Raw genomic sequence first — 17,775 nt, 5'->3', positions numbered from 1 at the left:
CTCCAACTCAAGACCACTCGTTCTTGAGGCCCTTTCCCCAAGCAGCTTAAGAATTCTCAATCTATGAAAGTAAATTATACCCAGATTTGTTGGTTACAAAAGGGAACTGGGAGGAATGGACTAAAAATAAGCCCATTCACCCTCCCACCGGCCACATTAGTTTGTGGCCTGGCAGCTGAATACCAGCTTGCCTTGTGCCTCAGATTGGAGGGGAAAATACATTCACTTGTATTACTTCTATTTCCTCTCTTCACCTCATCCTTGATTAATTAATGCACTTGAAGAAGTACCTGATTTTTCCTTAAGAAGAAAATATTTTATACCCTTAACTGAATTTCAGGTTAATTTGGTGGCAGCAGCTTGAACCAGTTATCCTTGTGTTTCCCATAAAACATGCATACATCTGTGACAATTTTTTCTTGGTGTTTGACATGAATTTTACATGAGGGAAGATGAGGTTAAGAGCATTTGCCTTCGTAATGATAGGTTGTATTTTCAAATTGCATAATATTTCTATTTTTAGAGATAAATCAAAATTGTTTCCAGAATCCCTGAGGCCTGTACTTCGTACTTCCACAGAAAATGTGTCTCATACAAAACCTTCTTCTTTTTTTTGTGGAAAAGGACACAGATGCAGTGGGAAGAAAAAAATGCTTACAAAAATACCATTAACAAAATCGTCCCCAGAGAATGTCATAATAGGAAAAAAAAAACAACCCACTAGTGACAACAGAGATTCTCAGTAATTCTGTATTGGCAGTGAGAGAGTTCACATAAATTTTAATACATGAATATTAACACTCGTTAAAAAAACAAAAAAACCCAAAAGCACCCTGCATTTTTTAAGGCTACACAATGGCAAATTATAAGGCTGTAACTTAGAATGGGATTTTTTCAATCTTCATCATTACTAAATTTAGCTCCTTATCAGCAACTTTTAGAAGCAGATCATTCTTCATCTGCAAACCTAAGATATATGTAAGTTTTTACACTCTTTATATACATAAGTTTTTCTGTGTAATAAGTAGGCAAACTGGCACAGGCACTAAGATGCACAAAGACAGCAGGCTCTGCTCTGCCTGCTCCTCATCCTCACAATTTGTTTCCTCCTGCATGTGCCAGCATTAAGCATCTGGAATACAAGCACAGAGGAAGGGGATTTGATGCCACATTCTCTAGAATCCGATTTTGCGCTTCAGATAAACGGGTGTATGGAAGTGACATAGGACCATAGACCAAACCAGGTAGTTGGCTGCAAAGTGAGGGAATCTGGGTTAATGTTCCACAGGTTACTGCAGGAGGTTTTAAAAGCCTGCTTTTTCACAGTTCCTCGGACAATATCTTCAGCCCTACTTTTTCTATATTTAGATGTAACTTCCCCTTCCATTGTTACATGGAATAAACCACTTATCCTCCAGAGAATCCAGAGAATATTTTAGGGGAAAAAAAAAATCCACAACTCTACATCAAAATCAAAGTAAGAACCACACATTTCTGGGTAAGTTGGTGGCATAGCACTGACATCTTTAGGGCTACCTTGTGCTGATAACATCATGTATCAAATGCAGCTGGCTTATTTCATTTTGCATAATCAGCTTTCAGTATTCATTACTTTAAATATGTTAGAGGCAGGTAGAGCATGTCATGTGTGGTCAAATATGCTTTTTAATTTTCATGTCTTTGAATCTATAGGCCACTGTCATTAAACAGCCTGAACTGCTTACTACTGTTTGCTAATTGAATGGGAGTCCTCTGTGAAATGTCACCTACAGCAACAGCTCCAGGGTTGCTCCTGCTCATCTGAGCATTTCTTTCGACACTTGGCTGCAGAAAAGTCACTTTATTAGGCAGTTTTTAGGATCAGAGGTTCTCATGTGCAAAAAGCAGTATCTAGGAACACCCACAGGATCAGGGCTGGTCAAGCAATGCTACTTTCAAGACAGAGTGTTCTTCCTAAACAAAGTATTAATTGTCTAAGGTTTTTCCCCCTTGCTTTCTTGCCTAGTTTGAAGTATCATTGGCTAGGTTTTTCCGTGGCAGGAAGCACAACTGGTTTATTTAGTAGACCAGTACTGGTCAAAAAAAAAAAAAAATCATGTTTTTCTTGCAAACTGTTTCTGACTTACTGCCTACTGATAAGAGTACATTTCAGAAACCTGAAAACAAAACATGCACATCTAGTGTTGAGATGAGGGATGAAGTTTTACAGGAGACTGTCACAGAGACCCCTCACATGTTGTTATTGTCACAGATACATCCAACTTTATTCAAATTAAAGCTATATTGGAATGCTGCTGAATTTTCCTCCTGATTCCCTATTAAGCAGTATTACTGTTACTTCTGATAAACCAGCTAATGATCCTCCAGCACTCCTGCAGTTGTGACAACTCACTTTGATACTGCTGTGGCAGTCTGGAGGGGAGAAATCTCTTTGGAAATTCCAATTAGCAAGGGACATTCATTAATAGAAAAATCTGCTATGCTTCCTATGCATTTGATAATCCTATTTTATGGTGATATGTGCATCACTGAGCTGATACCTCTCTCAGCCTGAAGGCGACTCCTGCACCACAGAACACACCAGGTCAGTCTCAGACTTACTCTAGTCTAACCAATGCTAACAGAAAAGCTGCTATTTCAGCTGCAGTGCTCCAGACTTGTATCCAGTTAGAACCCACCACGTCCCAGCTGTGTGATGCTTTTTGCACAGCTCTGACCAGTTCTGGTTTGTTGCAGTCAACAGAAAGTTGTCTGCAAATAATTTTTGCATAGCACTTAAATAGTACATTCCATGAGGAGCTCATATGTGTATATATGCACTCGAGGTTAGACACAGACAGGATCTTTCGTCACACAAACCCATTAAACTCCTTGTATAAACAGTGGAAACATACAAAGTAAACATGCATGCAGGCCACATGCTTCATTGCAAAGACAATTTACTGGAAAAAAAATGTATTGGTTCTTGTAGAAAAATGGCACAAAAAACAATCAGAAAGAAGACAAGGGACACAGGAAGCAACAGTGCTGAAAGTGGGGCTCTGGTTTATGGCTAAACATATGTTTGGCTCCTTTGCTTGGCTAAACATGAGAGCTTGCATGTCAAGTGGTGCCTAAAAGGGACGAGTGGAATTAAAACCAAAACTGCTCTGTGGTCTTGCTTATTTCTTCAGGAAAAAAAGAGAATTATGCAAGTTCCTTGTAAGACTGCATCAAAGACACCTGATATTTAAAGGCCAAAATCTTTTAATAACTGAAACAAGATACTATCTGTAAAATTAGTTTATAAGATTTTAAATGATTAGTATCATTCATGTGATCTAACACACCATTTTATGTGTACATAAGAAAGTAGAACTTAGGGCACAGGTATTTTTACTATGTGAATAAATTAATTATCTGGATAAATAAATAAAGCTCATACATTTGTCCTAATTTACAACTGACATTAAGAATAGCAGCAGTTCTCTCAATTGGAATTATTTTCACTTCTGCAGTACACAGATATGTTGCAAATTGTACTTTTCCACATGTGGCCATAAGACTTGATCAAGAAATGTCAAATCATAATTACAAAACTTCTCAATGGCTCTGTTGTGAGCTACAGCAACAAGATATTCAATGAAATCCAGGACTAAGCTGCACTAAACTTTAATTTTTGGCTTTTAACAGCTTTCCTTGGTGCTCTTGCAATTTGAATATGCTTCTTAGAAGTTTCTGAGCAAAGTAGGTTTCAATAGATTGGTACATTGCTACACATGCTAGAAAACAAAAAAAGTAGCCACAAATACCTTTTGTAGCAACTAAGTTTCTCAGAACATATTTAGCCATTTTGATAGCAAACATGATTTGAGTTTCATTTAAAAGTTTTCATAAGAATCTATGATTTCCGAGAAGCAGCCTTGGGAAACAAAACCAAACAACCCCCCCCCCCAGTAAACTTGGAAGGGTAAAGCAACATGATAAAAAAATACTAATGAGATAAAGACAGGTAACTGCCAAATCTAACAAAAGTCCTTTTTAACGCAGCCAGCAACTACAGATTCGACTTCAATAAAGAGGTGGAACGCAGGACTTCTGGTTGTCCAAGGAAAGATGGAAGGCATCTCAACCATATTCTCACAGTTCACACATTTCAGCATTTGGCACAAACCAGGGATTTGCACATAAATCTCCCTGGTCCTACTTATTTACTCATTGTACTACTCACAACAGCGGATGACCTGCAATGTTAAGTCACACACCTTGATGCATCCAGCCTAACCATTTATTATTAGTTTCCTTGAGGCAGCAAACAACAACTTTTTTTCTGATACACAAATCCTTAAAGTTCCTCTGCTATTGCATAAAATAACCAAGACAAATATTAAGTGAAGAAAATTAGCTTTATTTATGTAAATTAGAAAAAAGAATTGTTAGAACTTTGGTCAAATTGTTAATTCTGTACAATTTACAATTATATTTACATACAAAACTTCTAATAAAATACAGTACATCACACTCTTCCTGAGTCACAGTGTGTTTCTCAGTTCTGTAAATAGTTTTTTCTTCTTCCTTTTAAAGCAATTCGATTCAAGAAGGAAATAGTATCCTCAGTTTGACGGCTTTTGGTTTAGGTAATACTGGTATTAAGAAAGAAGTCAATATATTGTACTTAGAAAATACTTTACAGCCATTGCGGTTTTGATAGTTATTTTTCTATATTAAAATATGCTCCTTGTTAAAAATGTTAATTACGTACTTCTTATTATGAGTTTGTTTCACTCTATTTATAGATACAAGACAAGGTGACTTCAAATACTTCCATATCTCACTGCAGAGATACAGAAATTAAGTTACATACATATCAACAATCATTCAGAGATCAGGGAACATCCATCCAGATAGAGCAGAGGTCTGAATTGAGGCACAGTACATTAAAACTGCTGTCCAGCCCTGGACAGGATATGTAAGCTATTGCCTGGCTCCCCTAACACAAACTTATCAAAGCACACATCCTGGAAAGCGAGACTGTGTCAAGCAGCAAGGCACCGAGCCTGTCAATCCCTACATATGCATGACAGTCCCACTCTGGAAAGAACCACAGTCCCCAGAGAGGTACTGTAGAGCTGCATTTCACAGCGTCTGTTACATCTTGGCCAGCCCAAGATGTTACTGGGATTAAAGCTATTGCCTTTATTGAGTTGAATTTTCTGAGATCAACAATAAACTATTATAAGGCGTACAAGGATATTTAATCTGTTTAATGAATGATGCAGTGTGTTAAATTAGTAATTAGCATAGATTACAACCTGTAAGTAAATTTATGTCCCTGTTAAACCCAAAAACCAATTATGGTAACTTACTTTTGACACATACTGATTTAAATAAAATAGGTGACTTTACTTAATGGCTAAGTGTGGGATGCTCCAAAATATATCTAAGGTAAAATTCATTATACTTTTTTTAATATAGGCATGTGCATTTCTGATATTTTAGTCCAAAATAATAAAAAAATACAGATTTGATGACCTCTGATTTATTCTTAGCATTTAGAGATATTTAAGAAGTCTTACACTAAGAGAAAGTTATCTGGAGACTTGCTTTCTCTTAAAAACTTTCTGTAATACTTCAGCACAAATTGAGATACATGAGATCAACTCATGACAATCCTTTGTGATTAGAAATTAAAAGGGACTTTTTTGCTGTTGATATCAAAGTGGATAAAATGACAATATGGGACTTTAAAGAAAATTGGTCTTCAGCTGAATGCTTGAACTCTTCCCAGGATTTTTTGCATGTTTAGTAGTCTTCACTTTGATGCTTTCTTGATTGCCTTTAACAGCTGACTCAAGCCTGGCTTTCATAGTTGGAGAGGAAGCCATTAGTTTTTTAAAAACGGATGAGTACTGTGGACCAATCTGCATCAGAGTTTGCAAAGCAAACTCATGTAGATTTTTTGCTGAGATTGTAGCAGAAACCAGTGCATTTTCATCCAAAAGAAAGGAAATGAGGATGGGAAGAAAGCAGGCCACCAAGTGAGCACCTATAAACATTGAAAACAGAACTTAAATACAAAATTTTAAAAAATAGTGTCAAATTCTAACTGGAAGTATTTCTCTAAGATAACATTTAATTCAAACTGTTAAGGTGCAAATGTTAGCTGAACTGTAGGGTAAAAATCACAACATTCCTGCAAGCAATTTTGTTGGCAATTAGTGTTCAGGACTGAATTCCTAGTGGTCGTTTTGGTTTCAGTTTGTTATTTATGGCAACTTTGAGCATCTTTGATGCTTTGGGTACAAGAAATGGAAGCGACTTACGGTGCTGTTCCTCAGCAGCAGCAGTCAGAGCTGTAACCACCTTTATTCCCTCCTGAATGACTTGAAGTTCAGCAGCATTTTCAGGTTTTGCTCTCTCTGTTTCCTGCAGTTTCCCCACAATGGATGGTGCTAAAGAATGGATATAAGGGTATGACACAGTTTTGTTCGGATGCTGAAAGATGGACTGCAGCAGCTGGTAGCATTTACACTGTACCTAAAGGGAAAACCAAATCTGCAGTTACGAAGTGTTACAGTTCAAAATGCATCTCTGGGTGTTCTAAATCTAATAGCTTGTCAGGTAACATTTTTGGGAAGGGGAAAAATGTGCCTCACAACTTGAAAATTCATCAGGTTGTAGGCTACTCATGTATAACACTTTATAGGAACATTGTAACTTGTAATCAATTATTAACAGAAACCAGATCATGCATTCTGTTTCTTTCCATCAAGTCTTGTATATTCTGACATTTTTAAGTTAAGGAAAAAATCCTATTTTTATCTGAAGATTAGTATTATTTTGAAAATAATCTCTTCTTAGCAAAAGTGCAATAATACGGAAAAAGCGCTGCTTAAAATATAACCAGTATCTCTGTCAAACTGTAGGCACAAAATGCCTTAAATGGTGCAGCAGCTTGCATCTCTTTGGAAGTCATTAGGACTGAAACTGCCAAGTTCCTACGTAATTTCTGAGCGGCTCTGATGCCTAAATACTTGGATGAAATTTGCAAATGCATGCTAATATTTCCTTGCAGTCATATTTGGCATTTTCAGTTTCCTAACAGTGAAAACCAAAGTTTACAATATCAGGAATGTACTGATATATAAAAAAGTATTGTCATACAGTTATTTCTCAAGTAAATGCAACTTTGTTTAATTTTTTATTACTACACAAATATAAATAGAGAAGATGCAAGAAAAGCAGCTTATAGTGAATTCTAACGAATATGAAATCTAATGCATGTTATTTTCAGAGCTGAACTTTGAAAGTGAAGTAGTCCCAACACCTAAAAAAAGCCATGTGTATAAATACTTTTTTCCCCTGATACATTCTATTTTTCGGGTGAAGAGCAATAATATATAAACTGTGGCACTATAATCTAATGCCACTACATGAAAATACTTATGCTAGGTCAGAACAAAGCATTATTTATCTCAGTAAGCTGCATCCAGCAGTGGCCAGGAGCTGATGCTTATGGGACAGTAACAGTTTTGTAGTGGTACTTGCTCCAGCTCCCAAAGACTCACAATTGAGGGATTTCCTGTGCAAAAGACAGTATCTGTCTGTTGAAGATAAAAAGAACAACCAAAATCCAACAAGTGCCTGAAACACTACACAACTGTATTGTGTACTTAGCCATGTATAAAGTACTGAGTCTGACACAGTAAAAAAAAAAAAAAAAAAAAAAAAAAAAAAGAGGAATACAGAATTGCATACAGAACAATGATTCTTGTTCAAATTGCATTTTAAAATACAATGAATATAGTCAGGAGAGAATTAACTTCCATCAACACATCGGACTAGCAACACAACTAAAATATGCTAATATTCATTCAGTATGGTAGTGACATTCTAATATCTTCACCAGCACTTACAAGAGGATCTTTTGAGTCAAGTGTTGTTTTAAACTTCTCAATACAACGCTTCTGAAGGCACTCTAACGTAGTAACTTCTGGGCTGGTAGACATAACAAATACTGTAACAGCAGTGAGAAGGCTGACTTCATCGAGTTCTTGGAGAAGGCCATCTACTATCAACAAAGTAAGAAAATCATTAGAATTTCATTAAAAACTCTATGAGTTTAAGTGCTACAAAAAGGCGGAATAGAAATATCAATGTCTACATTTCTTTAGGAACCTCTGTTTTCAAATACATGACATCCCCTGATACAGTGAGATGGATTTCTACTGCAATAAAAGCCAAGGCCAAAATGGGAATTCAGAGGTGATCATATGCATATTTAGAAATTATGGCATACTCCTACTTTGAAGAGCTGGTATGACATATTAGAATACAATACTATTTGAGAATAATATAATATTTGCATTTAGAATTGATATACTTTTACTGTAACTTTTAAACAACTTTCTAAAGAAAAGTTCCAACAACAAATTACAATGTAAGAGATTAAACATAGGGAGCAATGAAAATACTACTTAGGAAGCTGAAGCAGCAGCAGCACAAACTGATTCAAGTCAAAACAATTCTTTTCTTGCACTACTGTTTTAATACTCTTTGCTTCACTAGAGACACCAACTTTTAGTGGAGAACCTGCACTCAGTGTACAGCTGTCTTTTATGCTCAGCTGTACACTGAAGCCATAACTCCTTTTATGCCTTCACTCCATGGAACTACGCTGCAGTACTACACTACACAACCCTGCAAACCCACTATCCTGGTTTCAGTTGGGATACAGCTAATTCCTTCTCAGTAGCTGTTGCAGTGCTGCGTTTTGGATTCGGAATGAGAATGGGGTTGATAACACACTGATGTTTTGGTTTTTGCTAAGGTGTGTTTATCCTAAGTCAAGGACTTTTTCCCTAGTCTCATGCTGTGTCAATGAGAAGATTAGCAAATGAAACTGGGACGGAGCATAGCTGGGATGGGTGACCTGGACTGACCAAAGGGATACTGCACACCACAGAACATCATGCCCAGTAAATAAACTGGAGGGAGTTACTTGGAAGGGCAGATGATCCAGGTTCAGGAAGGGGAGTCTAGCACGGTAAGCAACTGAACAGTGCATCACTTGTTTTTCTCTTTTTGCTTTCATTATTACTATCATTTACCATTATTACTTTATTTTACTTTAGTTACAATTATTAAACTGTTCTTACCCCAACATACAAGTTTTACTGTGATTCTTCTCCCCTCTCCACTAGGGTGGGGGAAGAGGGAGTGGGCATTGGATGAGTGGCTGCGTAATCTCCAGCTGGGCTTAGATACCCACCTCTACACTTTTACAGATTACTTCTTACATGGATTGCAGGGACAAGATTGCACTATAGTTTCAACAGTACTTGGTAACTATCATAGGTTAGCACAATTTTGTTTTCTAGATATAGAGAAATGTAAAATGTTGTTTCCCTGCCCTAACCGCAGCGTAGGTTGGGGGGAGGAGGACAAGGACCTATCAGAAAGCAGGCTGGGATATTGACAGCTAAGTTGACCAATGAGAAATGTCAGTGTGACTTTGGAAGGAACATTTAAAACTAACCTGCTGACACTGCCCACTCTCTTGCTTCGGTGACTCGCCACGAAGTAACAAGGTGGGCCGGGCCCAGCCCGGGTCAGGCTCTGCTGCCTCTCTGGGTGGCCGGGCCGGGCCTGGCCGGGGTCTGGGGGCCGCTGCCCGCTCAGGGAGGGCCTGGGCCGGCTGAGCCCCTTTCCCTCGCTTGCTGGCAGGGGAGAGGGGCAGCGGCAGCTCGGCAGTGTGGGGCCGTGTGCTCAGACCACGGCAGAAGGGGCCAAAACATGGCCCAGCTTAATCACCGCTGGCAGCGGAGAAAGCGAGCTGCAGATCCATAACAACTCTGAGCTGGACTGCCCTAGATGAGACCGAGGGGTGGAAAAAGAGACATTTGCCGGTTTCTTCTACCAGCTCTGCACGTGGCCTTTGCAAGCCCGGGCAAAAAATTTAACCCTTTCTTAGCAATACAGAACTTTTAAAGCACAATTCTTCCTTGAGAGAAAGAAGAAAGAAGAAAACAGAAGGTACGTGGAACAAACACTGCATGAAGTCAGCTGGATGAGAAGTGAAAGAACTAATAATATTGGAATAGGATTGAAGAAGTGGACATTTTCAGACGGACTCTTCCAAGGTAAATTATGAAGAAATGAACTGGTCTTTGCAGCATTCTTAGTATTATTTCGGGTTGAAAGCTATTCTAATCAAAATTAAGGACTGGTGTAATAGAGATTTATTTGGGAACTTTAAAACCCCCCGCTCCTGGGTCAAAAAGGAGGTCTCAGCCTTTTGAGACAAAGATAATTTTAGATAAGAAGAAGTATTCATAAATAATACCCCAGATACACTGAGAAGCTCTGCAGATAGAACATCACAGTCTGTGAAAACTCCGGGCAGCAGCAGAATGTGTGTGTAAGCAAACATCTTCATAAAAGATCTTAGAAGGACTCTTCTCCTAAAATAATGTGTAGTTATGTCTAAGTAGTGAAACTGACTGAAAATCCTAAGTTGTGTCTTTCTATGTTGTTTAATAAGAAAGTTAATAGTTTGTAAGAGGAAAGAAGCGTGTTTTTAAAGTTTCATTCTGTTTTAGGTTTTTTTCTATTCTTTTAGTGTGTGTTAATAAAACCATTATTTTTTGTTAATTTTTAAGCTTAAGCCTGCTTTGTTTATTTTTCTCCTAATCTCTCCCTCCCACAAAAATATTAACACTAAAACCCCTACATTAATTAGTGTTTCTGCCCAGTTTTATTAAATTAAAACCACTACAGTAACCAACTAATTCTCTTGTGACTAAAAGAGAAGTGTTTTTGTGGGTGTGCATGAATTTAATTTAAATAAAATCAAACAACGTTTTGCACAAACATTTCTCATTTTTAACTCATAAACCCAATATTTGTGCTTACCTTGATCCCAACAGTCAAGCACTGTGACCAAAGCACTACGTAGAAGGTCAGTCCAAGCATTCTGGCTCTTCTCTGCTCTAGCCATTGGAGAAGACAAGAGTCCTTTGAGAGCTTGCAGAGATGCAGCAACTGTCAGAGGCAACTGGCCATCTTGCAACTTCACAGCAGTTTCTTTAAGTACTCCAATAATTAGGTACAAAATAGTAGGAAGAACTGAAACGCTTCCTGTAAAACAATGCAAATTAATTTCACAGAAATTAAAAAAAAATGCAGGTACCTTTTACTTTTTTAAAAAATAAGGCAATTTTCTTGGATTCTCTTCTTTATTGATAATTTATCATTTTTAAGCATATCTATAAATAGAGGCACTGGTAATTTGAAGAAAAGATTTGAAATATCATGTGGCCTGCTATAGCAAACAAGGAGTCAGACTGCTTAAGTGAACTTAAACCTCTTCTCCTTAAAAATAAGCATTGTATATTTTTTCCTTGATGATTTCACTGCATGAAGAGTGGAATTATGTCATATCAGAGAAAAGTAAGAACAGAGAGATCAGAATCACTGAGGAGGTGGTTCTCATGGAAGAGAAGCCAGGGAAGTATACAAAGTATAGTAGTATATACAGTATATACTATTTATACTGGTACATAGTATATTCTTTGTATATACTACTATATATAGAAAGAAGAGTAGAAAACAAAGTATAAGCATCTAAGTATATTTTGCATGCGAAGACAATACAGTAAAGGAAATTAACAGGGGGCAAGTCAAAACTGGAAAGAGGAAATACTTCTACTACACGATGTGTGGTTAGCTAAGGATGCCATTGCTCCAGGAAGACAGTGAAGTCAAGAATTTAGTAAGGTTAATAAGGACTCCAGAATAAATATATGTATAACCCCCCTAGAATTTAAATAGAAGCCTCTAAAAAATATCTTGGAAAAAGAAGATCTAAGAAGAGAAGCAGATTATTCCATGGGCTACTAAAGAGATTTCCATGTCTGAGAATCTGATAGTTGACCAGTCATAATAAGAGACCGCTAAAAATGTTTTTCAATTCACAGGAATAACATGTCATAGCAATTTCACTTATTTTTATGTTTTGGAATCTATTAGTCATAGAGAATCCTGCATATATTGGAGGCAATCTAGAAACCTGCTTATACTTATGTGATCCTCCTGTCCTAAGTTATGACTCAGCAAAGCACAGAGTTAAGCATATGGCTTAACATAATATGCTTATCTCATTTCCTAAACAGCAAAACGCTTATGTTTTTAAGATTTTAATACACTGATGTTCATGAGAGATCTGTTGAATGAGGGTCTCTGACCTACGTGTAAGTATTTCCTGAAGCTGAGGACAGCTATTTTTGAACAGCCAAGTCTTTGAAAATTTACTGTTGAAATTCAGTAGGAAACGCAGGTCATGAACATCATTTACTTGCAAATATTTTTATGCAAACATATCATGACAGGTGCCTGAAGTAAGAGACATGGCAGTCACAGGACCGTAACTTCAGTCCTGCTAAAGGATGGGTGGGTAGGGTAACTTCGTTACCCTACTAAAGGGGGAAAAATTATGCAATTCCACAGAGGAATTCTCATCTCTTCGATTATGAACTGACTTTTGGAGCTGGTCCCCTATTCAACTGACTGTATAAGCAAGCTTAAGCTCCTCTTTTTAGCCACCTGAATGAAATGCATAATTTCTCTAGCATTATCATTCTCTGTGGTCTGTTCCTGCAAGCTGTTTGTTTGTGGAATAACATGGACAGCTAAAGACAAAAACAGCTACAGTGAGAAAAAAAAAAAATCACAGATTATTTTCATATAAGATAGTCGTCCTCAAATCTAGGTGATGCTATATTTCCTTTAACTTTGAATTGAAAAATAACGGGCTGCAGATGGAAATGAGAAAGCATATCATCACCTTACAAGGACTGCACTTGGAGTATCATATTCCCCATAGAAGAATCTTTAACAGATAACAAGTTTTTTTTAAAAAAGAAGGAATTTTCAGGGGTGCTAAATGCCAAAAATTTGCATGAGGTGTAACAACAGTACTTAAGGTGGGAACAGAGGAATAGGACAGAAATGGTTTGCATGTGTGGCTGTAACAGTACTGAAAGATTATATGTATGAATATGATATTGAGGTTTGGTGGTGGGGAACCATCCTAAAGTTTGGAGTGAATCCAAAATGAATCATAGGTAAAAGTCAACTAATCTGAGAATTCAACTGTAATTCCTTGCAGCTGATTGTTAATGTTCAAATGACGGAAAGGTAACATTTCCCTTTTAAATTTGTCTGCACTATAAATTCCAGAACAGACAATTCAAGTAGCACATCATCATGTAGCTGCTGTATATTTCCCAGTACAAAATGAATCTATTAATTGCACTGCTAATAGGGTGAGATGAAAAGAGAAACTACTCATTGAATTGCTTCAGTTTTGTAACTCGTTCTGCAATTTGACAGTCAAAAAATAATTAGAAAAAGAAATTGTCACAAGCAAATCAACAAAACTTGCTGCCAGACTTAGCTAAGAAAATTAAGTAAAAAGAAAGGGAGAGAAGGGCCTAATATTCTTTCATTTATCTTTTCTTGTGATGAAATAGCATACCTTCAGGAGAGCAGATTGAAGGAACATCAGAGAGAATAACTAATGCTGCTGCTACCAGTCTACTTCCATCTTCTGACAGTAACAGATGTTTTCCAGGTGGAACTACAGGGCTATAAGTTAATTTAGGATTGAGCTGGGGAAGCTGTCTGACAAGAATACAAACACACAGCTCCAGTGTTGCGAAGACTAATGATTTCCCAGGCACCAGTCCCCCTGTGTCTTTGCCTTCTCCAAATTCTGGTAATGTTTCCTTTTCTGCAGCACCATCATCAACTGAAAGAAAACCAAGAAATATGGCAGAAGTCTGCAGGCTGTGACTTGTTTCCAAAAAGTTTACTTAAGACTGTTTCAGCACCAAAGTATAATCTTTACATATATATATGTGTATGGGTATGTATTCAAAATTCTACTAGCAAACACTCATCCTTCTGAATAAGCAAACTAGGCAGTGTTTGCCAAAAGGCAAAAGGGTGCGCAATAGGCTTTGACATAAAAGATCCTGAGGCACCAAGCCAATATGATGTCACCTGATGCAAGCATTTTGATTCTTCTCCAAGTTTTTTTCCTTTTAGAAAATGAATGTTAGGAAGTTACAATCAGAGTAACTATTGGAACCTGGCTTGTAACAGCTGTGTGCGCCAAGTCTGTCCATTGCTCAATTGCAGCTGACCCCAGCTTTTCACTAGGACTCCTCCCTCCCTGACACCACCCACCTGCAGTCTCTGCAGTTTTTCTTCTTATTTTCTGCCCTCTGCTCAACACCTAAACCACCTGCTAGTTATCTTACCTGAATTCCTTATTTCAGGGACCTGGCCTGTCTTCTTAAGTAAACTAGAATTAGAATCTGTGAAACACTTCAATAAAGACATATTTTGGAATCCAGTTTTCCAAGAAAGAATTGCTTTAATTCTGATAATAGGTATTCAAACACCTCATACAGCACTGCGCATACCTTCTGCACTTCTCCGCTTTTCCTTCACATGTTCCTGAGCTGCAAAAAGAATCAAGCGAACCACTTCAAGTGCAGCAAGCTGAATATCAGGTGACTCTCTGGTCAGTATCAGTCGATGCAAAACATTCAGCAGCTCCACACCCAACTCCTATAGTAAGAAGAACACCTATTTTAATTTTAATGTATGAGTTTTAGGAACTTGTTAATACTTGTTCAAGTCAACAGTATTACTCCGATTGATCTCACTAAGGAACACAGTGTAATTGATACAATCATAGGAATTGGCATCTTCTTCACCATTCCAGCTCCTAGCTCCCAGTAACAGCAATCCCTATCAACTCTCCCAACAAAACAGTTATCACTGTTATTTAAGATATAGGGCAACTAAAAAAGCCAAAGTAATCTTTATCTTCTGGCTTCTTAACTCTTGAAGGTGTGGACACTACAAACTACATTGTACCCCTCCTGCACTATACACTACTCTATTTCCTTGGACAGAGCATCGATAATCAGCACAATTTAGCCATGTCCACAGGCTTTTTCACTTTCACTGGGTTAGACAATTGCATGGGACACGGGATGGTATAAACCTTAAAGAAAAAAAAAAAAAAATTCATTTCAGATTACTACTTCTTTTTAGGATCACTGTTATGGTGTGGGGGTGGTGGTTTTTTTTGTTTTGTTTTTGTTTTTTGTTTGTTTGTTTTTGTTTTTTTTTGTTTTTTTTTTAAATTTTGTTTTGTTTTGTTGTTTTTTTGGTTGTTTTGGTTTTTTTTTTGGTATCACTGCTTTAGTCCAATCTTCTATCAACTTTGATTTTTACAACAGAATTAATTCAACTATGTCTTGACAGAGAGAAAGAAAACTCTTTTCCAGAATTTTGTCTTTACTTGGCTCTCATCCTATTCACCTAATTACTCCTTCCTGACGAAATGTCCTCAAGTTCTCTGCTCCTCACCTTACAGGTTCCATGCTGTGGTTTTTTGTTTTTTTTTAATCTCCTCCCTCTACAGCTTTGGATTTGTGTAAAGCATATAATTTACTTACCACTTATACACTGAAGATTCCTGGAAATATAAGAGATTGTAGAGGTACTGTTCAGATTAAAAATATGCCTTAATTCTGGGGGGCATTATGCATTACCTGATCACCACCTATTTTAGATCTTGGCCATGGAACATCAAAGAGTGCCTGCAGGGCATGTAAGCAGGCAATAATGTTCTCCATTGCTGCATCTGATCGAGGAGAGCACAGGAACTCCACACTAATTCCTGTAAGCATCAGAAAAAAAGAACCCTCATGTGTACTTGAAATTTTAAGAAGTAGTTTTGTCCACTACTAAGTAACTTCACAGAAGGTTACTCACAGAGTAACCACAGATCACCTATTGCTAATAGCTTGGGGCAAGAACTCTATTTCTATCAAAACAATACAAGACACTTCACCTTCTAGACAGCATAAGACTCAATTACAACTGGCTACTAACATAAATAAAACCCAGCAATTTCTGAATAAAACATGAGGTCTAATGAGCAGACAGAACAATTAATAATGAGTATATAGCAGGGTATTTGTCCAATCACTCTGATTTATGTAATAGAAGGAAATGCTGAAAGTTATAGCAGTTCACAAACTCTAAGGCTGAGGCTTTATATTCCATAAAAAAAAAAAAAAAAAAAAAAAAAAAAAAAAAAAAAAAAAAAAAAAAAAAGTGCTGAAATCTAGATAACCAGCAGTAAGTAAATTACATGTACATGAAGCCTAAGCTTGTAAATCCTAGAGCAGACAAGAGCTATCTTTTTTCCTCAGCTTTCAGGACTCCTCAAAATATTGCAGATAACCTTCATATGAACTACAATCCATATTCTCATCCCAGTTGTACAACTGTAATCCCAAAACGTGTGATGACTTGGGAAACTAATCAGTGCCCACTAAACAACAGCTGTGCATCAGAAAAGCAGTTTTAAATTCTTTTAGTTTCTCTGTAGGGAAAGAAAATTAAAATGCTATTTTATTCAAAGGCAGAATAAACAAGCCAGATGCCCACAATCAAGTACATGATATTTGATGCACTAAGCAGTAGAGGAAGCAGGGGAAATGAACAGCTTTTGTATCAGAAGTCCCACTTCTAACTGAGAGAGCAATGGAGTTCAAAAGGGAGCTGGCTCTCTGCAGAAAGACTGGGATTCAAAAGAACACATGCAAGGAAGTCATACAAACTTATTCCAAAAAGAGATTATAAAAGAGGGATACAAAAGAGAGGCCAAGAAAAAAATATAACCAGAAATGCTTAACTTTGTAAACTTAGAGAACTGAATTCAACTACCTGATTAGCTCCTGCAGTAGTGGAGGCTTAACAGAGCTTTATATGAACACAAGGAAATACTTTTTACTGTGTGGGTGACTGAGCACTGGCACAGGTTGCCCAGAGGAATTGAGTCTCCATCCACACAGATATTCAAAAGCTGTCTGGACATGGTCCTGGGCAGCTGGCTTTATGTGACCCTATGTGAGCAAGAGGTGGACAAAATGACCTCCACAAGTCCTTTCCAACCTATAAACTATTGTGTGATGTAAAACTGCACTTCAATGAAACTAATCCACATCCTCCATAAGTGTACTGGTACAAACACTATAAAATCCACCCTTGAATTTGCACGGTTTTGAGCAGAGCAATAAGCATTTGTTCAAGACTTGTTTAGCTCACAGTGTGTTTTGCACCACATTAAGGAAAATGCCTTAGAATTTTCTCACTAAGACTTAAAATTCTTCTGACTGTATGCTTTTCCAAAAGCTGCAATATTGAATGATGCAGTTAAATTAAAAATTTATTTGCTACTGCTTTTATCTTTGTTCTGAGTTACAGCATCTAGGCAGACTATGCACTCACTCACTAACCCAAGATAAGATGAAATCTGTCAGTATTCACATCCTCAGGAGATTTCGCCAGGGGCCTGGTAGAAGAATCTTGACACATGGTAGTTGGAGTAACAGGTCTGGAGAGATTTGTAACTCCTTCATCTGGATCAACAACAATGAAACCTGTGCTAGTGAGCCATAAAGCTGTAGCATAAAGGATCAGTGCCCAGGAGTTGTAGTAATGAGGTCTGGCACTTTCAATTGTCTCTGCTGTATAAAATGTACCACCTACAAGAAAAGAAATTAGTTTAAAGGGTGTAATTCATTTTCAACTACTGTATTTTCTCATTCTTAAGATGGGATTGTGTTCTATCTATGTAGGACCTTTTTTTTAAAAATGTTTGGTATTAAAATTCAAGCCCATGAGGCAATGAGGGCACTTCATTTA

The 17,775-nt window shown here is 37.3% G+C and overlaps 1 protein-coding gene across 10 annotated transcripts in view; it reads right to left on the bottom strand.

Moving 5' to 3' along the window:
* Positions 1 to 4,368: 4,368 nt before the first annotated feature.
* HEATR5A (HEAT repeat containing 5A) overlaps positions 4,369 to 17,775 on the bottom strand; it is a 66,196-nt gene continuing 52,789 nt past the window's right edge. For 6 of the 10 annotated variants that reach the window (XM_058420858.1, XM_058420861.1, XM_040066814.2 and 3 more), the window contains 8 exons: positions 17,367 to 17,615; positions 15,612 to 15,739; positions 14,469 to 14,616; positions 13,517 to 13,789; positions 10,894 to 11,118; positions 7,896 to 8,050; positions 6,303 to 6,516; positions 4,369 to 6,025 (listed from right to left, as the gene is read on the bottom strand). In XM_058420858.1, the coding sequence (XP_058276841.1) occupies positions 5,724 to 6,025; positions 6,303 to 6,516; positions 7,896 to 8,050; positions 10,894 to 11,118; positions 13,517 to 13,789; positions 14,469 to 14,616; positions 15,612 to 15,739; positions 17,367 to 17,615 (1,694 nt within the window). In that variant the 3' untranslated portion in view covers positions 4,369 to 5,723. The remainder of the gene's footprint in view (positions 6,026 to 6,302; positions 6,517 to 7,895; positions 8,051 to 10,893; positions 11,119 to 13,516; positions 13,790 to 14,468; positions 14,617 to 15,611; positions 15,740 to 17,366; positions 17,616 to 17,775) is intronic. The other 4 variants (XM_058420860.1, XM_040066822.2, XM_040066816.2 and 1 more) reach the window with 1 other exon arrangement.

This window comes from Hirundo rustica, chromosome 6 (assembly GCF_015227805.2).
Source record: "Hirundo rustica isolate bHirRus1 chromosome 6, bHirRus1.pri.v3, whole genome shotgun sequence".
Lineage (NCBI taxonomy): Eukaryota > Metazoa > Chordata > Aves > Passeriformes > Hirundinidae > Hirundo > Hirundo rustica.
Note: the sequence above shows the minus strand (reverse complement) of the source record. Positions and strands in the feature narration are given on the sequence as shown.